Genomic DNA, 25,283 nt, shown 5'->3' on the forward strand with positions numbered 1-25,283 from the left:
TCCCAGCGCTGGGGCCGGAGCGCGGAACGCTTCCCTACCGCTCCCCCGGGGCTGACGCACGCTCTCATGGCGCGCGCATCCTCCAGACCTTCCCAGGCCGGAGGGAGGAGGGGAGGGGAAGGGGCTGATGCGGTTCCCGCACCGGGATCCGGGACCCGAAGAGGCGACCCGCCTATCACGCGCCGCCCGCGGAGGGCAGAGAAGGCAGCTCCTACCAGGCGTCCCCGACCGTCCCGGCTGCCGGGCGTCTCCTGCTGCCTCCTGCAGCCCGCCCGGCGCGCCCCCGCCCCGACCCCGGAGGGCAGGTACCTCGGAGCCCCGGCCCCCAGGAGCCTCCCGGCCGCGGTCGGAGCGTCCCACCGGATCACTCATCCGACGTCAGCGTCAGCCGAAGGCGAGGGAAAGGGGCGGGGGGAGCGCAGGAACCGGCCCTTCCTGCGGCGGCCGCCACCAGCCGGAATAGCAACCGGCGGAGCCCGTGCGCACCGCAGCGCAGCGCAGCGGCCGGGGGGTGCGGGCGCCCTCGCCGCCCGGCTACCTACCGCCGCCTGGGCGCCGCCGCTGCCTCCCTTCCCCGCTTCTACCCTCCAGCAGACGCCCGCCGGAGCGACCCCTCCCAGGGTGACCGGGGGAAGGTGGGTGGCGTTGACCTCACCTTGCTTGGGGAGGGTCGGGGACTCGGGGAGTGAGTTTCTCTCTCTCTACTCCCCGGGGTCTCTCCTCGACCCCCCATCTCCTGGGGTATCCCCCGCTCGGATCCGCCGCCCAGAGTGACCCCGCCCCTGCTCTCCGGCAGGTGTTCCACGTGGCCATAGCGTTTGCGTCACAATGACCTGGCGGACAGGTGGGAGCCACAGCGTACACCCCAGGGTTCCCTCTGTGCTGTGCGTAGTGCCTGCTGCTTGCTTCCAGGTTAAATTTCTGTAGCTTTAGAGGACAGGAGACTTCATGACTTCAATGCCAAGAAAAGTTACAGAGGCCTGCTGTACCTGGAAATCAAGTTTGAGCTTCGAGAATAAAGGTCATGGTTTAAAAACAGCTGTGTATGTATAGGTATATATTTTTCATTTCCATATATTTCTGTATCTTTTATTTTTAAGTTATTGCCATTTGTAGCAGTTTCATCTTCTCTTATCCTTTGTCACCAGGAAAGAACCAAACCATTGTTTCTAGAGACCCTGCAGTATACAGATCACAGGAAGAAAAAGTGTTGGCATAGCTGCTTCCTAATATTATCTATGTGGAAATGAAACCTCAATGTAGTATGACTTCATCCCTAGTTATGTTATACATTTATAAATAAGTTCATTCAGTCGTCGCTGAAACAATTTAAAAGGGCCTAATGATAGTTATTGAGTAATGATGCCGACAAATCTGAAATCCTGCGCTAACATGGATGGAGTGCTAGCTCTATGTCCGGCACATGCTGTATGCTTTATATTTAATCCTTACAGCAACCCAATACTGTAGATAAAATCATTATCCCGATTTCACAGATGAAGACACTGCCCAGAGTGCCATAAAGAGATTATTGAGCAGGGATTTGAATCTGAACCAGGAGACTTAGCTTAATCTCAAGATAGCATGGTGTCTTGCCAGAATGGATGGAGAAAAAGTATGGAATATGTTGACATTTTAACAGAAAGATAATAAGATAGCATAGCTCCAGAAATTTACATAACCTTTAAAGTTATTCTTTGGGGATTCTGTTTGTCATAGATTTGAGCCTGTCCTATCTTAACACGAATTTTGGAGCTGAGTAAACAGCTCCTTAGTAAGTGTGTATGAGTAAACAAATCATGAATATGGTCTACAAAATAGCAAATTGTTGAAAAGCTAAGATTCAGGAGAAATTTTCAGAGAGAAAAGCATTGCTTATATATATTTGGCTTTTATAAAAAAAAATTCAAACTAACGTGTTAACAACGCAAGCCAAATGATTTTGCTGTAAGAAAAAAAACCCAAAGCCTTTAAAATGAGAAAGTCTTCCTTACAAAAGAAAGATGATTAAGATATGTTAAGATACATTGATTCCAAGAACTGTAAATTTATGTGTAAAAAGCTATTATCGGGAGTTAAAAGGATAAAGAGATTATTATTCTTTAACAGAATGAAGTGCCGTAATGAACATCATAGGTGCCCAATAAATGTTGACTGAGCGTATCATCAGTTAATTGAAGCATTGAGAAAGGACTAAATCACTTGAAAAGTTTTTCCTGACTCTGTAATGTTCTCCTTTCTACCAGTTACATGAAAACTTAATCAGAAGCCCCATTGGTCAAAGGCTGGCTTTGGGGCAAATATTTAAATCTGTTACAAAACAGCCAGTAGAATGGGAGGTTGTGTGTGTGTTCAAAGTATCCCCTCAAAATGCAGATGATTGGAACAAAAGCATGAAGGGAAAAAACGGGGACAGCTGAGCTGCAACTGATTACACAGTTTTCTTTTATGCTTTCTGAATTCCAAGGTGAAAACTATGACTGTGAGTCTAACCCGTGACAGAGGCTAAAAGTGGCTTCAAAAGCAATGTCTAAAAGAGAACAAATACATGATACAAGCATTATGTAGTCAACATGGCACTGAAATTCTTTGGGCTCCCGGAGAGTTTAGGAGAAAACCTTAACTGATTTTTCTTCATTCTAATTATTGTCCTAACACTTAGGATAATATTTGAGAAAGGAAATAATAGACAACTCCTGCTCATTCTCCATCACCACAATGAGTACTTTTCCTTCCCCTTAAATAAAATGGCTCCATCAATAACACTTGCATTTGTTTCTGAATAACCAGCTGTTGTTTCCATCTTGCAGAACACCAGTAAGGTGCTAGTGAGAACCCGAAACAGTTTCTAAGGAGAATGGCTATTGAATGATGGGATCAGAAATTAGGAGAGAAATAAGGTGCGTTTTCCAGTGTACAACAGGATGACAAAATTTTCTATGAAAAAAAATTTACATATTCAATTCAATAATTTTTTCAAGAGCTTCCCAGATTCAAGATATGCTAATAGGATCAGAAGAGTTGGATTTGTGTTAAGCTACTAACAGAGACTTGGAATAGCAGTGGATTAAATGAAATAGGGCTTTATTTTTTCTCACTTAAATTGGAAGATAGGCAGTCTAGGGCTGGTGCGATCTCCACTGTGTCACTGGGCTGTTGCCCTTCTGTCATTCTATTCTGCCATCCTAGGCAAAGCAGTATTGCCCAAAGGTAAACCCAGGCGAGGATGTAAATTGGTGGTGGAAACTGCTGGTGGGAATGTAAAATGGTGCAACCACTTTGGAAAACAGTCTGAAAGTTCCTTAAACGATTAAACATAGAGCTACCATGTGACCCAACAATTCCACTCCTAGGTCTATATCCAAGAGAAATAAAAACCTATGTCTACACAAAAACTTGTACACAAATGTCTATAGCAGCATTATTCAAAATACTCAAAAGGTCAAAACTGCCGTGCTGTAGACAAATGAATAAACAAAATGTAGTATATTCATGTAATGGAATATTCAGCCATGCAAATGAATGAAATACTGACATATGCTACAACTTAGACAAAACTTGAAACATTATGTTGAGTGAAAGAAGCCAGTCACAAATATATTATTCCATTCATATGAAAGTCCAGAATAGAGAAATCTGTACAGGCAGAAAGTACAATAGTGATCATTTAGGGCTGGAGAGAGTATGGGTGGATAGGGAGTGAGATCTAAAGAGTATAGAGTTTCTTTTTCTTCTTTTTTTTTTTTGAGACAGAGTCTTGCTCTGTCCTGCAGCATGGAGTGCAGTGGCACAATCTCGGCTCACTGCAACCTTCGCCTCCCGGGTTCAAGTGATTCTCCCGCCTCAGCCTCCTGAGTAACTGGGATTACAGGCATGCACCACCATGCCCAGCTAAGTTTGGTATTTTATGTTTGTTTGGTTTTTGTTTTTTTTTTTTGAGACAGAGTTGCACTCTGTTGCATAGACTGGAGTGCAGTGGCACGATCTCAGCTCACTGCAGCCCCCATCTCCTGGGTTCAAGGGATTCTCCTGCCTCAATCTCCTGAGTAGCTGGGACTACAGGTGTGTGCCACCATGACCAGCTAATTTTTGTATTTTTAGTAGAGACAGGGTTTTGCCATGTTGGCCAGGCTGGTCTTGAACTCCTGACCTCAAGTGATCCACTTGCCTTGGCCTCCCAAAGTAGTAGGATTAAGAGTTTCTTTTTCATGTGATGAAAATATTTTAAAATTGACTGGTGTTGTTTACAAATATCTGCAATATGCTAAAAACCATTGAGTTGTGCATTTTACAATTCATTGTGAATTAGTGGTATGCGAATTATGTCTCAGTAAAGCTGTTTAAAAAGTAAAAAAAAAAAGGTGTTCATAGTTTTATTGGCACGCACACACACGTGTGCACACATGTACACAGTAAATCCAGTATCTTCCTCAGGAATAGTTACAAGGTAAGAACCATACAACAAACCCCCAAAAATGTGACTTATTTTCAGATTTCTGGATACTATTCAAATTCTACTGGCGCTAAGAAGCTAATTATGAGGAAACAGGACAGAAAAATCTGTTAATGAAAGAGAAATATTTCAGGTCCATCCATTGGATACTTCATGATAATATAAAGAAAAGTTCCTGCTGCGCAAATATTTTGCAAGTGTGCTCTAGTCTTATAACATCTCAGCCTTCTTAGCTATCCCTGTTTAAATGAAGGAAGAAGCAGACTGCCTACCCAAACAATCCTTTTGGATAAGCGCAAACACAGATAATAGTGAATTTTATGGAATTGAACTTAATAATAACAAGGAGGTAAAGTGATAACTTTGTCCTGATAAGTTAATATTAATGGAGGATACCACTGAAGGTAAAACAAAACCAGCTCCCCACTCTACCCGCCCCAAATCTGCACTTGCAGTAAAACCCCCCCCCCAAAAAAAAAAGAATTATGACACTAAAGCCCCAAAATTCTATCTTAATTCTTCAAAAAGAACACTCATTTCAGAGATATTTTCAAATTAATGCTAGTTATTTTGAATGAGCAAATTATAGGAATATTCACATAGGAAATAAGTTTTTCAGGAGCTATTTAATGGTCTTATGTCTTAAGGGATCCTTTTAGCTGAGTAATTCCAAGGCTTCTTAGTGTTTGCCAAGCTACTGTCCCTCTTCTCCCTCTGAGGTAATCTAAATTAAATTAGCAATGTATTTCATCTTATGTGACTGAAACAGTGTCATATTCCTAATACATAGGAATATATATTTATTTGTTTCAAGTGGAACTTAATCCATAGGCCATCTCTGATTTGACGTTGATTAGCATGTAGACTGAATTCACTAATATCTCTCTTGCATGTATATGTATTTATATAAATTATATATGGACATACAAATACAAACTACTCATTTACATATGATCTGGTCTATTTTATTGGATTGTTGTTACATATTTTTGATGTTCTCAATGTTCTGTATGGTCTTAGATCTCAGCCAACGTGAGCAACTGAGGCAGAATGCTCCTTTCTCTTGGTGTGTGGATACTGTAAGTCAAATGAACGCTCTACCATTCCTTCTAGACAGATGTTTATAAGCTCCTACAGTTCTGCAATCTTTTTATTTCCTGATTCATGTTTGGCAGCATCATAAGTACTCATTGTACCTGTTCTATAGTAGGGGTTGTTGAGACAGAGCTTAAGCTATTATCATTATCAGTGTGTTTAATAAGAGCCATACATATAAATCTCTCCAGAGCTCAGCTCATTAATAAGAAAAACAATCACTTTCTCTTCAGAGTTGCTGAGAGATTAAAATTAGATAATCTAGAAGAACAAACTTAGAAAAAATGATGTTTAAAAATTATTAAAATCGGCCAGGCGCGGTGGCTTGCGCCTGTAATCCCAGCACTTTGGGAGGCTGAGGCGGGTGGATCATGAGGTCAGGAGATGGAGACCATCCTGGCTAACACGGTGAAAACTGGTCTCTACTAAAAATACAAAAAATTGGTCAGGCACGGCGGCGGGCGCCTGTAGTCCCAGCTACTCGGGAGGCTAAGGCAGGAGAATGGCATGAACCTGGGAGGCTGAGCTTGCAGTGAGCCGAGATAGAGCCACTGCAGTCCGGCCTGGGCGAAAGAGCGAGACTCCGCAATTTCTATAGGTGTTATAAATTTAAAGGGTGTTATAAATTTAAAGAAAGATTACATCAAATTTTATTAATAAAAATAAAGTCATTTATTCCTGGATTGTGTAATCCTTAAAAACAAATTTGGATTTACTCAAGAATATGGACTAATTTGGCCGGTTTAATTCCTGTGACATTTGTACTTTCTACGTAGCAAAACAAAGCTTTTGTTATACCCTCAGCAGAGCTAGTTATATCTTTAGGCAGATTTGTGTGTGCATGTGAAAATAGAACAAATGTTTAATTAGTAGCATTAACTTTTATTAATTAAAATTAACTTCCTTTCCTTTCAAAATTAAGGCTATAATGAAGAGAGGAGCCTTGTTTTACACTAAAAGAAAGGTAATTATTTTCATTATCACATCAGCTTAGATTTCTGCATAAATAATGCTGCTCTCCATCTCACCACCCCTAGTATCATCCATTGGCACTTCTGCAAGAAAATGCTGGTGATGGCATCAAAATGGGACTTTTTTTTTTTTTTTAAATTCACTGCAGTTGGAGAATTTTGTCATGTGCCGTAGAGTAGAATCCTGCTTCTGACTAGGAACTATGCTGGAGTTTGGCCTAGCATCAGCCCAGAGTTCACAGCTGTGCCCTGGTCTTCATAGATGTAGAGCTAATGACTCCTCAGAGGGTCGCACTGTCCAATAAAGAACAGGATTTAACTAAAAAATTAGGATGAAACTCTCTTGGTTCTTCGTATAGCTCGCTCCCCCTACACAGGGACAATTGGGAAGAATCACTGAAAATTCAGGTGCAGATAATTAAGGTAGTTCAGGTGAAACATGGACAAACATTTGGTTTAATCATGGAATAAGAGGCTGAATTACAACTGCAATCCCTGTTTCTTAACCGTCAATCTGATGAGCTTTTCCTCTCCCAGTTTTAACTCAGTCACTAACTTGGAGCTTGGCAGATACTGTTAATCATTTCCCCAATATTTATTCTTCCCCTTTTCTACAGTAATATAAGTTTCAGTTGAGCACATTATTGCTAAGTTACATTGGTTTTAGCTTCCCTTGTTGCAAGGTGTCATCATATGACTAGGTTGTAGTGAATAGGATATGATGGAAAGACATGCATATAACTTTTGTGTCCTGCCCTTGAAAGAAACACATCCTAATCTTTACTTTCTCCCTTTCCCACTGGTTAGATTGCCTTTGGCCATGCAGGTGAGGGCAACACCTTGGGAATGGCAAGGAACCTGGGCCTCTGACCCCCTGAGCTGCCATATTGTCTTGGCCCTTCTGCCTGGATTGTTTTATGAGAAGGAAATAAAGTCACTATATTTTAAAAATATTACTGCAGCTCAGCCTTTATCCTCATCAATCCAGTTGTCTGCCCCATGACGTTGGATTGGACCTTCATTTCTCATGAAGTTTGTATTCTGAAACAATGATTCTCAATCTGTGGGTCCCAGGACCATGAGGGTCTGTGGTGGTGACACAAAGGATCCTAGGATTCAAATCCCTAACAAGTAATGCCCACAAACAGAACCACTTGCTTGACAAACAGAAACAACACTTTTTGGAATGTATATGATGTGATTACAAAATAAAATTTATTTAAAACCATTAATGTATTTCTTGAAATGAAGGTATGTTATTGAGGAGTCTCTTAGCTTTGTACATCTGAAAAATTCTATTTCGCTTTTGTTTTTGAAAATTTTTTTACTGCTAAGGAAATCTATATTGACTTTTTTTCTTTCAGTACTTTTAAAGATTTTGCTTCATTGTTTCCTGGCTTGCATTGTTTTCAATGAGAAATCTTCTATTATCCTTATTTTTGGCCCTCTTTTTTTTTTTTCAATGGTTGCTTTAAAGACTTTTTTTTCCCTATCATTGGTTTTAAGCAGTTTGATTATGATGTCCTTAGTGTTGTTTATTCTTACATTTTTGGCTTTGCTGAGCTTCTTGGAGCTGTGGGCTTATGGTTAAAATTAAACTTTGAAAAACTCTATCCATACCCAGAATAGCCAACACAATATCAAAGGAGAAAAACGAAGATGAGGGACTGATACTACCTGACTTCAAGACTTACTATAAATATGCAGTAATCAAGAGTGTGGTACCAGCAAAATAATAGACAAATAGACCAATGGAACAGAATAGAGAGTTCAAAAATAGATACAAATATAGTCACCTGATCTTGGACAAAGGAACAAAGGCAAGTCAATGGAAAAAAAAGTCTTTTCAACAAATGGCATCCACACGCAAAAACATGAATCTAGACACATCTCTTACACTTTGCAGAAAAATTAACTCAAAATAAATCATAGATCAAAGTATAAACCACAAAAGTATAAAACCCCTAGAAGAGAAATATAGAAGAAAATCTAGATGACCTTGGGTTTGGTGGTAACATCTTAGGTACAATACCAAAGGCAAAATTCACACAAAAAAATGGATAAATTGGACTTTATTAAAATTAAAAACTTTTGTTCTGCAAAAGGTACCATCAAGAGAATGACAAGGCAATACACTAGGAGATAATATTTTCAAAAATATATCTGATAAAGGACTATTATTCAAAATAGACAACTCTTAAAATCAACAATTAGAAAATTCATAATCCAATTTTAAAAATAGACAAAAGGGCTGGGCGTGGTGGCTCATGGCTCATGCTTGTAAACCTAGCACTTTGGGAGGCTGAGGAGGGTGGATCACTGGAGCCCAGGAGTTCAACACCAGCATGGGCAACATGGTGAAACCCTGTCCCTCAAAAAGAAAAAAAAAAAAAAAAAAAGCCAGGCGTGGCGGTGGCATGCCTGTAGTTCCAGCTACTTGGGAGGCTGAGGTGGGAGATCTCTTGGGCCTGGAGAGGTCAAGGCTATAGTGAGCTGGGATCATGCCACTGCACTCAAGCCTGGATGACAGAGTGAGATCCTTTCTCAAAAATAAGTGGCAACAGATCTGAACAGATGCCTCACCAGAGATGATATACAGATGATAAATATATAAAATGCACTGCATCATATATAACTAGGGAATGGCAAATTAAAAGAATGAAATACCACTACACACCTATTAAAATGGCCCACATCCAAAACACCGACAATACCAAATGCTGATGAAGGAAATCTCCATTGTTGGTGGGAATGCAAAGTGGTATAGCCACTTTTGGAAAACGGTCTTGCAGTTTCTTATAAAATTAAACATGCTCTTGCCATATGAGCTAGCAATTGCACTCTTTGGTATGTACTCAAATGAGTTGAAAACATGTCCACACAAAAACCTGTACAGGAATGTTTGTAGCAGTTTTATTTACAATTGCCAAAAATATGAGTGTGTGTTTAAGGATGTATGGGAATTCTCTGTATTTTTTGCTTAATTTGTCTGTAAAACTAAAACTGTTCTAAAAAGACTTTATTATCTAAAATTCTTCAGTTTTTATGTCTTCGAAAATGTTTTTGGCTCCTCCTTTTCTCTCCTCTGTTTTGGAGACCAGCTACACATATATTTAACTGTTTGAAGTTGTCCTATAATTCACTGATGTTCTGGGTTTTTTTGGTCTTTTTTATTTTTCATAGTTTTTATTGCTATGTCTTCAGTGTTACTGACCCTTTCTTTAGCAAAGTCCGTTCTGCTATTAATTTTATCCAGTGAATTTTTTTACCTCATCAATTGTAGTTTTTATCTGTAGATGTTCAATTTGGGTCTTTTGAATATTTTCCATGTCTGTACTTACTGTGTTCAGTCTTTCCTCTAGTTTCTTGAACATATGAATGCAATCATAATAACTTTTAAAATCTGTGTCTACTTATTTTATAATTTATCATTTATAAGTCAGTTTCAATTGATTGATTTTACTCTCATTATGTTTGTATCTTTCTGCTTCTTTCCATTTCCTATAATTTTTAATGGGATCGCAGACACGGTAAATTTTATGTTATTGCATAGTACATACTTCTGTATTTCTAAAATATTTTTGAGCCCTGTTCTGCATGTGGTTAGGTTACTTGAAAACAGATTGAACCTTTTTGGTTTTGCTTTCAAGGTTTTTTTAGGTGAGACCAGAGCTGTGTTTAGTCAGGGGTTATATTTCTCTACTATTGAGGCAATAGCATTATTTATATTCTAACAGACTGATGCCCCCTGATATATGAGGAATTCCCCTTTGGCTGTTGAAAACAGGCACTGCTCTCAGATTGGTGTGAGACTTGGGGGCACTGTTCTTTATCATCCTTTCTGATGGTTCTTTCCCTGGTCTCTAGGACTTTCCTCATCTGCATGGGCTGATTCATACTCAGCTGAATACTGGAGGGGAAAACTGTAGATCTCTGGAATTTTCTGTCTGTACAACTGTCTCCTTTCTGGTACCTTGCCTTGCAAACCCAGTCCATCTTGGCTATATTCTGAGCTCCATCTCTTAATTCACTGAGACTGCCAAGCTCTTCCTGGGTTCCCACTTTTTCTAGCATGGCCCGAAAACTTTTTCCAGGTGCTAAGTTAGGGAAAGCATAGAGTTCATCTCATTTGTCTCCAAGGGATGACCATTCTTCTTTGCCTAATATCCAGTATTTTGAGTAGCATTTGTTCTGTTTTGGCTATTTCAGGAGGGAACAGAAATCTGGTCACTGTTATTCCATTTTGACCAGAAGTCAAAGTCCCTCCATTAAAGAATTTGCATTATGTATTTCTTGATCTATATTATATGCATTGATATATATTTATATGCATTTGATATAAATTTGATATATAGTATATGCATTTCTACTATTTTTTTGAGGAGGGTCTAGGAATTCTCTGATATTAAAAAGGGTCCTCAGGCTGGGTGCAGTGATTCATGCCTGTAATCCCAGCACTTTGGGAGTCCGAGTTGGGAGGATCACTTGAGGCCAGAAGTTCAAGGCCAGCTTGGGCAATATGGTGAGACCTCATCTCTAATAAAAATAATAATTAAAAAAAAAGCCGGGTGTGGTGGTACATGCCTGTAGTCCTAGCTGCTCAGGAGGCTGAGGCAGGAGGCTCCCTTGAGCCCAAGAATTCGAGGTTGCAGTGAGCTATGATTGTGCCACTCCACTCTAGCCTGGGTGACAGAGCAAGACCTTGCCTCAAAAAGAAAAAAAAAAGATCCTCAAGAACACTTCAGCTGAAGAGTGAGTAAAAACCAGAAACAGGCAATTCAAGGAGAAATTGCAATAAAAAACATTTTTAAAACCCACATTTTTTAACTAAAAAATGTTTAAACAAAACCGGTTTCACCTATCTTATTGACAAATATGAAAAATGTAATGCTCAGGGTTGATGACAATATGGGAGAGGAGCATTGTCATACTCTCATAAACTGAGAAAAGAAACAATTTTATTTTACACCCGTTATGGAAGGCAACTTGGCAATATCACAAAATGTTAGTAGTACATATCTTTTGACCCAGTAGGTCCACTTAGAATTTTTTCTTGCCGAAATAATATGGAAGTTTATAGTAGTGAATGTGTGAATATGGCAATCACAACAACACAGTTTATACCGTTAAAAAATTTGTCCATCTTGGCTGGGTGCGGTGGCCTGTAATCCCAGCACTTTGGGAAGCCGAGGTGGGTGGATCACCTGAGGTCTGGAGTTTAAGACCAGCCTGGCCAACATGGTGAAACCCCACCTCTACTAAAAATACAAAAACTTAGCCAGGTATGGTGGCAAGTGCCTATAATCCTAGCTACTTGGGAGGCTGAGGCAGGAGAATCGCTTGAACCTGGGGGGACGCAGGTTGCAATGAGCTGAGATCGCACCATTGCACTCCAGCCTGGAAAATGAGGGAAACTCCACCTCAAAAAAAAAAAAATAATAATAATAGTAATCGTCCATCTAAAGGAAGGATTAGTTAACAAAATTATGGTACATTTTCATGTTGGAACATTGACAGCTGCTGAAAAGGATGAGGTCAAGATTTTTTTTTTCAAGTGAAAATAGCAGCTTATATAACACAGTGTGAAATATGATTTTGTTTATGCAAATATTTTCTATGTAACGTTAAAATGTTGTAATGATATTCACTAAAATGTTAACTGAAGCTATCTCTGCAGAGTGATCTTTTTTTGGCTGACATTGGAGGTGGGGGAAAGTTGTATTTTCACTTATACTCTTCGGTAATGTTTGAATTTTTAAAGTGCACATATAGTATTTTATAATTGACAAAAATAAAGATTTAAATTTTGACACCAGAACAAAATAAAAGAGATCCTCACATTTGAAAATGTTGGGAAATACTAGTTTAGATGACGTCTGAAATTCCTTACTGTGTAATATTCAATTCTTCTAATGACAGGACCAACCTTTGAGATTAGTCTAGTGCTAAAAGTCTTCCAATGCTGAAAGTCCATGACTTCCTCCCCTCTTGCTGCCGCTGCCATGACAAATGTGACTTGCTTAGGTAAATCTTGGACACTCCCTCATGGAGAGACCCTTACACTGGCTTATTCTTATATTTCTCATATTTCAAGTGACTTTATTCCTTGGTGATATCCTTGAGCTGATATAGGAGACCTGCAGCAAGACACTGGAATTTGAAAAGGCTAGAAGTGGCTCTAGGAGTCTCATCACCTCTTTGGCGGCCTAAGGTTGTACAGATTTGGATGGGAAGGGAGGAGCATGAATTGATTTTTTTATATCTGTGTAGCTAGGGTTTTCTATTTTATTCCCAGAGTAGTAGGATGGCTTATCATTCATTCAGTAAGCATTCATTATCTCAAACTTGATGTGACCGAAAAGTATTTTTTCTCTCAGAGCTCTTTCTCCTTATCTCGGCAAGCTTAAAAACCTCAATGTTATTTTGAATTCCTTCCTAGTAGTTTACCTTATGTGCTCAATTGGTTGCTAAAGTCTGGTTCATTACAAGTCTATGATTCACTACAGGAAATTGCAGTTTCCTTTATAGTGTCTCTCAGCTGTCATATCCATTTTTCTCATTCTTATTTCCATTGCCTTTCTAACCCTGCTTCTTACCTGGAATTTAAAAACATCTTCCACCTAGGATTGTGTATTTTAACCAATACAAAATCAGCTTAGGTAATCACAAAATAAGTAATTTGCATACTTTTTGTGACTACTTTATGCTAAGAATCGAATGTGTGTGTGGGTTGTGGTGGGATGGGAGATGATATGTCAAGTAATAGAAGACAACTCAGGCCTTTGAGTTACTCTTTAAGTATGAAGCTAATTACATAATATTTTGATTGGCTTCAGTCCCAACTACAAAATTTTCAACGGGTTACCTCAAAATCCAATACCTAATCTAAACATTCAAAGCCTTTATCAGTCCTAATTTTCTTTATTCACCTCTCACCTTCTAATACTAATTTCTGCATGTCCTCTCCTGGTCACCATCCCCCACATTCAGCCTCCTCCTTTTCCTGGACAAATATTTACCAAGAACAATCACTGTCTCCTATTGCCAACGCCAAACTTGTAGTGTGTCCTTCAACTCCAGGTTGGAGTCCCCAAGAAACCCCTGGCCCTCCCTTTTCCACTACCACCATTACTACTGCAACTTTATCTGTATGTCCTAAACAGTTACTAGAGCTCTGAATAAATGCTTGCTGAAGCAAGCTTAAATGAAATCTTTCTCACTTAGAAAAACGAGAGCCATTGGACCTATAACCAAGACCCAGCTCAAACATTATGCATTTTCCCACAAGAGATATACTTAGGCAATTAGGTCTTTGAAGGCAAAGACTCTGCCCAGCTTGTGTGTTCCCTTACACATCCACCATAGTGCCTTGAATGTACAATGTTAGGTGTTTAATCAAAGTGTGTTGAATTAATGGATGAGTGAATAGTTTGTATACAACTAGACCCTCTGAGGGTGGGGTGTTAATTCTCTTGGCTGTGTTTTGATAAAGTCTCTCCATTAATTCTTAGCCATTTTTCAAACCAAACTTTGATACTCAATACTACTATTTTATAATACTACATGGTCTGATATTCTCTATTATAGATTTTCCAAATTTATTTTATCCCCCAAATCAGGTAAACACTTGTGAAATATGTACACTCACCAGGCTCCTTCGAAATCAGATTTTTTTTGAACAATTTATGGGGTACATGTGCCATTTTGTTACATTCATGGATTGTGTAGTAGTCAAGTCAGGGTTTTTAGGGTATCCATGACCAGAATAACGTGCCCATTAATTAATTTCTCATCATCTGCCCCCTTTCCACCCTCTCACCCTTCCCAGTGTTCATTGCCTATCATTCCACTATGTCTATGTGTACACAATTTTAGCACCCATTTATGGCTGGGAACATGCAATTCCAAATAGAAAACTTTTGTGGACGGACCTGAGATTCTACATTTTTGACAACTAACTCAGCTGATTCTTATGGCCAGAAGAATCTGAAAACCCTTCTCTATCGTAAAATTCAATGGGTATTAGTTGAGGATAATTATTATATTTGAGCTTTATGTCAAATATAATTCTATAAGTATTAATTTGATGTCAAAACACCTGAACTCCAGTTTCATTCACTACCATCTAGGTGATTGGGGGCTAGTCTAGTTTTTCCCCAACTCTCTGCACATTAGAATCAAAGGGTATCTTTTAAAAATCCCAAAACTTAGGCCACACCCAGACCAACTAAATCTCAATCTTTAGGGCTGCCACACAGACATGAGTACTCTTTGAAGCTCCCCAGGTGGTTCCAACATGCAGACAAGTTTGGAACAGCTGGGATAATCATTTACCCTCTCTAAGCCAGTTTTTTCATATATAAAATGTTGCTAATAACTCCCCGCCTAAAATATAATGAAGAGTTAATCTAATTAATGCATGTGAATATACTTTATACATGACAAAACTCCGTATAAACCTAACACATTCTATTTTAGGCTTCAAATATTTTATTCGTATTTTTAAATGTATTATAAAGACAGGGTCTTGCTCTCACCCAGGCTAGAGTGCAGTGGCATGATCATAGCTCACTGCAGGATCGAATTCCCGGGCTCAAGGGCTCCACCTCAGCCTCCTGAGTAGGTAGGACTACAGATCCGCACCCATATGCCTGGCTAATTTTTAAATTTTTTATAGAGATGGGGCCTTGCTATATTGCCCAGACTGGTCTCAAACTCCCGGCTCAAGCCATTCTTCTGCCTAGGCATAAGCCACTGCACCCAGCCCAAATTTTTTTTTTTTTTTTTTTTGAGATGGAGTCTCGCTCTGTCGCCCAGGCTGGAATGCAGTGGCACAATCTCGGCTCACTGCAAGCTCCGCCTCCCGGGTTCACACCATTCTCCTGCCTCAGCCTCCCGAGTAGCTGGGACTACAGGTGCCCGCCACCACGCCTGGCTAATTTTTCGTATTTTTAGTAGAGAACGGGGTTTCACCGTGTTAGCCAGATGGTCTCCATCTCCTGACCTCGTGATCCACCCGCCTCAGCCTCCCAAAGTGCTGGGATTACAGGCGTGAGCCACCTCTCCCAGTCCTAATATTTTCAATAAAAATTAACAAATGTGCAGTTAGAAATTTTTGCATTTTTCTGTATATTTACATTTTTTATGGTTATCATTGTGTTTGCCAGTTCAACAAATTAGCTTAGATTCAGCTCGCAAAGGAAACTACCATTCCAAAAGCTGTCCTTACAATTTAGGTACATTTCCATCAGGTGGCAGTAGTGTCTTTGTCCTGGTTGAAAGCAGGAGATCTCAGCCCTGCCAGCTATCAAAGTTTTTCTTGGCTGGGCTTTATCCCCAGATATTTTGATTCAATAGGTGTGGAGTGGGACTGTATGTAGCATCTATAAGTTTATAAAGATCAGCATGTGATTCTGATGCCCTGTTGTTAACCACGGTGAGTTTGATATTTCTGGTTAGGCCTTCTGCTATATCTACCAGATTTAGTCAGAGACGTTCTACTTTTTAATGTCAAAAATAATCTCTTCATCATGTAAGGCAGAAACAATTTTAGAATAGTTTTTAAAAGTCTTTAAATTCACATAGGTCCCATTTTTATTTCTACTACTGTTTAATCTTTAATCCTACAATTTTTTTTAAAAATGTATCTTAATATATACTCAAACCTCCCCAATGACTATGACCACGACTTGCCTTTTTAAAAAGTCAGAGAATATATGATTCCCTCATGGGCGTGAAGCTCTCTCCTTAGGGCAGAGGTTCTTAAACTTCAGTGTGGGCAAGTAGACCTGAGAGGCTAATTAAAAATGTGCATTCTATCTTGAACTAATGGATCAATTCTTGGAGTGAGGCCAATAATTGCACATTGTAAGCCATCTCCCCAGGTTATTCTGATACACACTATATTTTGAGAACCACTAACTCTGGCACTGAGAGGCTGGAGCAGCCTCGGTAAGGTAGAGAATACAGAGGGAGGGCTCACAGAGTCCAGGTGCAGATCTGTAAGAAACTGTGTTCCTTTCTTTCTGTGCTTCATCTTTGTGTAAATGGTGATAAGTGTGCTCTTATTCAGGCCATATCTGGCTCAGCAACCCTGAGGAGTTACCAAGTATTGGTTGGTAAGTTTGCAGCAGAAACCTGCCAACTTATGTTGCCAATCTTAGCATGGAACCTGGGACATGCAGTAACTATTTATTGGTTTACACTGAGGCTATCCTCTTCTTCCTCCTCTGTTATCTTTTCTTTCCTCAATGTAACCTCTTCCATCTATTGTCTTTTCTCCCTGTTGTGTTGGTTTGTGATCCACCCTTGAAGAAACACCCATCTAGATCAGATTTAGACACTAAAAAGAAGAAAATATTTCTCTGAAATCCTATCAATAACAGTGAAATCACCCATTCATATTTAAGTTGCAAGAATAGCATGTTTGTTAATTATCTTGGGTTAAGTTTTTTACTATTATGTACAATTGTATTTGGTCTTCTTTAGTTTCATGACTATGCTTTTATTTTGAGCAGTTTACTTTCATTTACTAGCATCTTAATATATACAACCTGAGTTGTCATCTGCCTTTGATTTCAGATAAACTGTGTTCCTTCTGCAAAACATGCAGCAAATGATTTTCTACTAAAATTTGTTAGGTTGGTAGGAACACATGATAAGCTTGGATCACTGGATTTTCATATTTGATATTTTATGTCCTAAACACACTTGCAAGTTATTTATCAATGTTTATGTTAAATCAACATCTAATAAGTATTGCCTCAGCATTACTTGAAACCTACAAAATCTTAACAGTAGACTTTAAAACAAAAATGTAGATCATGATAGAAGCTGGCAACTTGATTAATCTCTTTCTAAAGCCTTTACTTAAAACTATAATTATATATGCAGTTCTCTGTCCACTCCCCTGCACCCCACCATAAACAAGTTATATTCCTTATTGTGATTTTGAAAGGAGGACTAACTACAAATGGCTAGATTAGCACTATTTATATGAGAGCTTTAATCTTGTCTGAGCCATCTCCACCTTTTTGTAGGCACTATGACTTCTCACTTAGGTTATGGCAATTGTCCTTCCTCCTGGAAGGACCCTCCTAATCTATTATCTAACCTAAACCAAGGGTACATCTTTCTAACGTACAAATTTAATTGTACTGAATAAAGACTTTCTTTGGCTTCAAACCTTCTGGTGGTTCCCTATGAGGTGGTTATCTATTGCTCTGGCCACCTGGATCTTCTTTCTTTACTGATGGAAATAAAATGAGAGTTTAAAATTTAATATTAGAGGACGCATGTGCCAGTCCTTCCTGGGGAGGAGAAGCTATAAAAGGAGAAGCTCGGGAGCTGTCAGTGGCCATGTTTTTCACCATGTGCAGGAACCTGGTCAGTAGTGAGAAAGGATTAAACCAACCCATGGGGAAGATCAGAGATTAGAAGTAGGGAATACATATATATATGTATACACACACACATATATGGCATCCATGACAAGTGCCTACAAGAGCCATCATAGAGGAGAACTTTTGTGTTTGGGAAAATGTGAAGACCCCTTTAGCAGATGAGCCTTTATTTTGAAACATGACTCCTGACTTGTTCCTGGGCTCTGATAGAGACTGAAAGACCCAACTCTCTGGTATAAGATGATCTCAGTACTTTGATACCTGACATGGAATGAGTGTTGTCTCAGGTACTTAGCCATAAAGTCAAGCATTCCCAACGGTAGTCCACATTGAGTGAACTGAAAAGGAAGAAAAAACTATGAGGCTGAGCCTGTGGAGAAGCCTAAAAACACAGATAAATGGTACAAGCAGGCAGTCGTATTCCTACTACATTACTTTTTCTTCCTATGCTTCATGGGAGTTTCCAGTGACTAGTGGTCCAATGAGAGAGTTCTTCACTGAGAGACCTAACTTGAACCTGGTGTACGAATGACCTTGCACAATATGCTAGCCCCAGACAGGATGAGAGGAAGTGTTGCTGTCCTTCAGTGTGGCTGTGAAGTATAGTGGAGAAGGAAAATGCTCACAATAGTTGATTTTGAGCATGAATTTCATTGTCTACTTGACCTGGAAGGAAATATTGTCAACTTTATCTGAGGTCAGGATCTACACCAATTCCTGAGGTAATGATTTTCTCAGAGGTGATATTCAAAATATTTAACACGTAAGACAATTGGAATCTATCACTGAAACTAGTCTCGAAGTCCAGTTTTGCCAGATGTTAACCCTTTGGTTTCTGAATTGTGGGGAGTCAGAGATGTCTCTGAGGGAGGGATCAGATTGACTTGGGCAATGGTGGGGATACTGGGCAGGGGCTTGGAACAGGGAAATATTTTAGAGATGCTTAAAGCTGATGAGTACACAATGAGTCATTTTTAGTCCTGGTCTGATTAGACAGTCAGAGACTTAGAAGGATCAAGATTGGAGAACTGATGACAAGTAGGTTTTAAGGAAAGTTGATGCACCATTGAAAATGGGCCCAAAGTGTGAAAATATCTGGGTTAATGTGAGTCCTCACTGAGAAGCCATTATTGTAGAAGAGTTTGTGTATTAGTCCATTCTCATACTGCTATAAAGAAGTGCCCAGGACTGGGTAATTTATAAAGGAAAGAGGTTTAATTTACTCACAATTCCACATGGCTGGGGAGGCCTCAGGAAACTTACAATCATGGCTAAAGGGGAAGCAAACACATCCTTCTTCACGTGATGGCAGGAAGGAGAAGGATGAGAGCTGAACAAAGGGGGAAGCCCCTTATGAAACCATCAGCTCTTGTGAGAACTTACTATCGTGAGAATAGCATGGGGAACACCATCCCCATGATTCAATTACCTCCCACCAGGTGCCTCCCATGACACGTGGGGATTATGGGAACTACAATTCAAGATAAGATTTCAGTGGGGACATAGCAAAACCATATCAGTTTGTTAATATCCAAGAGAACAAAGTGATTTCTTCTATGGGGTCAGTCATCCTCTGTTCCCAGTCAGTTTCTTGGCTCATGGATATAATAGCTACTATTGCCAGAATGGAGGTAATTCTTGGGCCTAACAGCATAAATTTCCTTTTACCAGACTCATCCGTATATTGTTAGCAGCAGTGACTGGCACTGCACCTCTAGGGAACTTGGTCTACTGGTAGTGGGAAAGTTATTTTAAGTTGGGAATGCTTCTTTATCATGGAGTGGCAGCAACTCATCCAGTGGCACTTATCCAGTGGCAGTACTGGAATAGTCTTTCTGAACTTGGATTTGCTTTCCCTGCTTACATACCACTAACACATCAGCAGGATTCTATATATGGTCTCTGACCAATGAACTCACCACTTGATAAGTAAAGCAATAGGCTAATAACTCACTGGCCTTACTGTATAAATATCCAATCATCCTCATGAAGCTATTGAAATGACCTATTGAAAACTTTGCCCTAGTGCCATTTGGAAAATAGCAGATGTGATATGGAGTGTTACGTTGTAAGATATAGAACATGAGCAGAAACAATGACTAATACATTGGTTATTACTTTCAGAGCCAGAACACAACCTAAGAATCTAGGGATGAAGGCACCTCTTACAATTATACTTATTCTCTCACTCTTAGAATTTTTGCTTTAATTTTTAAAAATTGTTCCCTTAACTCTTTTAGCCTAAGGAATTTAGTACCCAATGGAGGACTGCTTCAAGCAAGAGTTTTTGTTTGTTTGTTTGTTTGTTTGTTTGTTTTAAAAAAGTAGGTTTTATTGAATTGGCAGCTGAGATTGCACCTGGAGATTTTGTATTCTTTATACAATCAGGGCAAAGATGCTTGGCAAGCTGAGGTGTTGGCTGAAAGCCAGGAGAACTTGGAGCAAACAGGGAAAGTACATATTTTATATGTCAGCAGCAGTCTCATGCGTTCTTGCAGAATGGAGGACAGTGGCCTTCCCCAGTATTTCCTTATTTGCTGCTAAGTATACTATTTATCTCACATTTCCTTTAAACATGAGAATTAAACAAATTTTCTTTCTCTTTCTTTCTCCCAGGGCTATATAATGTAATCTAAATATCAATTAAATCCACCATGTAGTTCACAGGCTGAAGAATACTGAGATGGGGTTGTGATAACTGAGAAGGAATGGACATAAGTCAGAGGTCATAGATTTGAAGGACAATGTCTCACCTCTGAGTGCAGTCGCTTGAAATGACTTTGCTTGTCTTCTATTGCCATTGTGTGATGATTGGTTGAATCATGTGTTATGGGTGTTTTTTTTTGGTACAGGTAAAGAAAGATATGCATGTGAGTAAGCAAGCATGTGTGTATTCTGGGCAGCCAGAGGGTAGATTGTAGCAGATAGCTTTGGGGGTAGCTGTATGGCTATGGCTAAGCATCGCTCCTTTCTCAGAAGGATTATTTGTTTATATACAGACATAGCCCCAGGAGATCACATCTGTGCTCTGTGATTTTGTCTTCCTGGCCATAGCTGCTAGTCTGGGAGTTACCACCTATGTTCTTCATTTTGATGATTAACATTTGGCATGATGAGATAGAGAGATGGGAAGATGTGTAAACTCCTACTGAGGCCCTGGAGTGTCCCCATTTCTTGTCCTTTTGAGCCTTTGCTCCTCTCTTGCATTTTATGAAGTGCTCTATAATCCTTCTGATAACCTTCTCTCTTTGCCTAAATTAACCAGAGTTGTTTTACACTCTTTGCAACCAAAGAACATTAACAAATGTGGAAATTAAAGACTACTTAATATATACAGTGATCTTAGATGTGGTTCCTCAATTTTAACTAAAAATTATCAAGTATTTGTGAAGAAGAAAGCTACAAGAAGAAGACACCTGAGTTAATCTCTTCCTTCATGGGTTCTCCCCTTTCCCTTAATTCTTTGGTGGAAAAAACAGCATTACTGGAGTAATTAACATACATTTTTCTAGAATTAAAATTAGGAACTAGGGAGGGTGGCATGTGGAGGGAAAAAACCCAGCCATCTGGAATGAATGATTTTTTACAGGTAGCCTAGGTTAGCCAGGTTGCTGAGAAAACTAGGTCAGGAGGTGAAGACACATGGACCTGGAGTAACGGCAAGCATAGGATGAAAACATGCAGAACCTGGTTGAAGTTCTCCTGCACTAGCTTCCTCATATGTTGCCATTTCATCAGTCTTGCTGCCACTGGGACAAAGACACATGTTCTGGCAGCAGTGGATAGAGACCATGGAGAAACCTGCCAAATAAGCAAAATTATATATTGGTGGCTTTAGGCGTATTATTCAACAATGTCACCTCATCTGCTTTTCTTTATTTTCTTAAAATTTTCTTAGAAAGAAACATTTAATAGGGACTTAAGAACGGAAGCCATGTCTGTGTCTCAGGCAGTGGCCAGACAAGATGGTAAGATGGTAGATCCCTGTCCTCTTTTCTTTTTTCCTTCCCTTCCCTCCCCTCCCCTCCCCTCCCCTCCCCTCCCCTCCCCTCCCCTCCCCTCCCCTCCCCTCCCCTTACCTTCCTTTTTTTGTCAGGGTCTTGCTCTGCACCCTGGTGGAGTGCAGTGGTATGATCTCAGCTCATTGCAACTTCTGCCTCCTGGGTTCAAGTGATTCTCATACCTCAGCTTCCAGAGTAGCTGGGACTACAGGTGAGTACCACCATGCCTGGCTAATTTTTGTATTTTTAGCAGAGATGGGGTTTCGCCATGTTGACTAGGCTTGTCCTGAACTCCTGGCCTTAAGTGATCTGCCCGCCTCGGCCTCCTAAAGTTCTGGGATTACAGGTGTGAGCCCCCGCACCTGGCCTTTTTTTCTTTATTTACTGGCCTTTCCAGGTTTTTGCCCATTGAAATATAATAGTCTTTATTGTATAATAATGCGGTGGTTCTCACACTTTAGTATTCCTAACAATTATCAGGGGGTTGGGTATGCAGTGATTCTTCTGTTTTGTTTATTTTTTTTTTTTTAAGTTTTGAAGAACTTTTATTGCCAGTTTGTCTAAAAGGTCATTTACTCAAAATGGAACTGGGGCGACAACAGGCTATCAAGCCATGGCCTGGAAACCAAAGAACAATTCAGCAGTTCCAGGCTATAAGGAGTTGGCTGGGTCCCAGCACCCTGTGGGGAGACCAGTGGCCACCTAACCTGAGCAGGAGGTCAGTGCAGGAGGAAGGAGGGCTTGTCAAAATGTATTATCCTGGGTCTGTACCAAAAACAAACAAACAAACAAAAAAACAAACAAAAACCTCATTTATTCATTTCAAGGTGGGACTCAGGAAGCTCTGCTTTTAGTAAGAACCAGGAGTGTCAAATGCATTTAGTCATTGGTTGAATGACCATATAAATTATTTTCAAACTAGGAGACTTAGGAGAGTGAAGTGAGCTGCTGCTGACAATTACTCTGAGATAACAAGTGCAAAACAGCTCTGTCTCAGGCAAACTCTGACATAAAGTCTCTGCCAGTTGTGGGTCAACATTTGAGAAATGCTGCTGAGTGAAATTGACTTTCAGTTACTGTGACTCGGGCTATTCCCATTTGCACTGATGGTGGTATAAAAGGCTTTTTGATGAATGAGAAAATTTAGGCCACAAGAAAAAATTGTTGCAAGTAGATTTTTTTTCTTCAAATGGGGGACTGCCTGCTGTGTCCCAGAAAACTCACATCACCTGGGTAGGCTTGTTTTTTGCCAAGTGATTTTTGAGATGGTTTAAGTACTTTTAAATCACAAAATTCTTTCCTTCCCCCTTACCTCCCTTCTTCCTTCCCTCTTTCCATCCCTTCGTTTCTTCCTTCTTTCCTTCCCTCACCCATTCATTTATTAAATATTCATTGAGTAATCCAGAAGACTGAGGAAGTAAAAGACTGAGAGAACATAATCATGGACCCTCATTCTTCTTACTATCCATAAAAATTTGGAGACAGCTCAGCTCCTGTAACCTTTGTGATTTGCTACTGATCTGAGTAGATGTTTGGCTCAACATTATTAAAAATAAAACAGAACTAAAAAGAAACCATGTATTTTACTTTAATGCTGGTTTAGTGACTCAATCAGAAACATCCTAACTTTGAACATGTAAAGGACTATACTTCAAAGTGTTTTTAAGCAATAGTTAAATGTAAATATGAAATTATATATCATTTGTCTAGCTCGATTGTCAATGTGTTTAGAATCGCTCTTGTAGATGATGATAAGGTTTAGCTTTGTTCTTTTCCAGTTAATTTTGGGTTTGCATTGTAGAGAACAGATCAAGTGTGTCAGAAAAGCAGGCACTGGCTAGGGAGGAGGAAATCATTAACTCTTTCAGGCCACTAATGTGAAATGGTATTCGCTGAAGAAATAAAATAGCAAATTACATTTATAAAGAACTAATGTTCCTTTAAAAATATCTGGCCATTTGATTATTTGCCTCAGAGAAAATGACCCCCCTCCCCAGGTTTGTAAATTTAAGAGTGCTAGTGAGCTTGAAAGAGCCTTATGATGTTTACTTTTTCTCTCCTTTACCAAAGAGAAAAGGGACTTACTTGGGAAGATAATATCATCACTTTTTGATTTTTGTTGATGCCATGTCATCTTATTGATGTTTTAAAAGACTTGGAACAACATGAAGCACTTTAATGGAGAGATAAATATTTTTTAAACAAGTTATTATTTTTTCTTTGGCCTTTTATCTGTTGTACTTAGTGTAAATACAATTTAAAAATCATAAGTTGAAATTTTGTAATTTAGATTTAGCTCTCCTTAAGAAATTCAACAAGAAGGAAATATAAACTCTAAATAGACCTTTCTTATACATAGGCCATACTGCGGTGTGTGTATTTTCTATAAAATAAATGTCACTTTTAGCTTCTGTTAACCCATATCATTCCAGAACATTTCCTAATGATTCTTTTTAAAAAACATTTTTTTGTTCTGTAAATCTATTACTGTGAAAGTAGTTCCTTCCTGGCTTCCTGCTGTGTTTCTCTGCTATTGCATTATTGGTACTTACTGTGTCACAATGATCTGTCTTTACAAATTAATTTTGTCTTTTTCTTCTGAATTTTTTCAATGCTCTTGATTTTTTTCAATTTATACTAACATTTTAATTATCAATTCCTTTCTAAAGAGGCATTCATACTGTTTGCAAAATTTAATTACAGTGCCTTCCTTCCTTAATACATTAAACCTATAAGTCTTCTTAGATTTTTGTATTTTCTGTTAGCTCAAATTAATAAGGGAGAATGAAAACATTCTTACATTGATCTAAATTATTTTCCTCTTCTTTTCTATTTTTTGAGCAGCAAATTGAACATTATTTATTTTTATCATATTTGAGATGCTTGACTATAAAAACATGTTCTTCTACCTCTCCTAATATAAGGGTGTTCTATAGTTTTAAGAAAGTATACACTTACATATCCCACATTTATTTGTCTTTTCTGTGTCCATTTATTCAGCCAGACATCTATTGAGTGCCTATCACAGGTTGGACACTGTGTTAGGTTATGTTTATTTGTTATTGTTTCTTTACAATAGCAACTTAAAAAATTATCTTTCTAATGCCGCTCACAAAAAATATATTGAAACTAACTCTCTTACTCTGATCTCAACGATATCTCTTACATAGGTCATTGAACTGTAGTGTGTTTATGAAATAATAGACAGGACAACCAAATAAACTCTAGTAGTTCTGATAATTCTAAAACTATCCAGTGAAATTGCCTATGTGTTTGTTTATGTGTACAAATCATTAAGATTTGTGAAAAAAAACTACAGAAAACTTGACTATCTTTACTGGCAATAATTTAGTTTTAAATG

General features: G+C 39.1%; 1 protein-coding gene and 1 long non-coding RNA gene across 19 annotated transcripts in view; one reads left to right on the plus strand and one right to left on the minus strand.

The window, feature by feature from the left end:
• ICA1 (islet cell autoantigen 1) overlaps window positions 1-798 on the minus strand; it is a 154,359-nt gene extending 153,561 nt beyond the window's left edge. For 7 of the 18 annotated variants that reach the window (XR_008667301.2, XR_008667302.2, XR_008667303.2 and 4 more), the window contains exon 1: window positions 216-460. Coding sequence is in view for 4 of the 18 variants with exons in the window: in XM_055347218.1 (XP_055203193.1) it covers window positions 216-372 (157 nt within the window). In the remaining 14 variants the exon portion in view is untranslated. Of the gene's footprint in view, window positions 1-215; window positions 467-542; window positions 561-655 lie in introns of those variants that run through there. The other 11 variants (XM_055347222.1, XM_019031570.2, XM_019031572.4 and 8 more) reach the window with 7 other exon arrangements.
• The window catches only part of LOC129523721 (uncharacterized), a 74,438-nt gene continuing 49,689 nt past the window's right edge, over window positions 535-25,283 (plus strand). The window contains exons 1-6 of the long non-coding RNA XR_010134598.1: window positions 535-635; window positions 797-1,053; window positions 1,149-1,259; window positions 2,811-2,900; window positions 5,474-5,532; window positions 6,471-6,512. This is a non-coding gene — a long non-coding RNA (uncharacterized lncRNA). The remainder of the gene's footprint in view (window positions 636-796; window positions 1,054-1,148; window positions 1,260-2,810; window positions 2,901-5,473; window positions 5,533-6,470; window positions 6,513-25,283) is intronic.

The sequence above is a fragment of the Gorilla gorilla genome, chromosome 6, assembly GCF_029281585.2.
Source record: "Gorilla gorilla gorilla isolate KB3781 chromosome 6, NHGRI_mGorGor1-v2.1_pri, whole genome shotgun sequence".
Taxonomy (NCBI): Eukaryota; Metazoa; Chordata; class Mammalia; order Primates; family Hominidae; genus Gorilla; species Gorilla gorilla.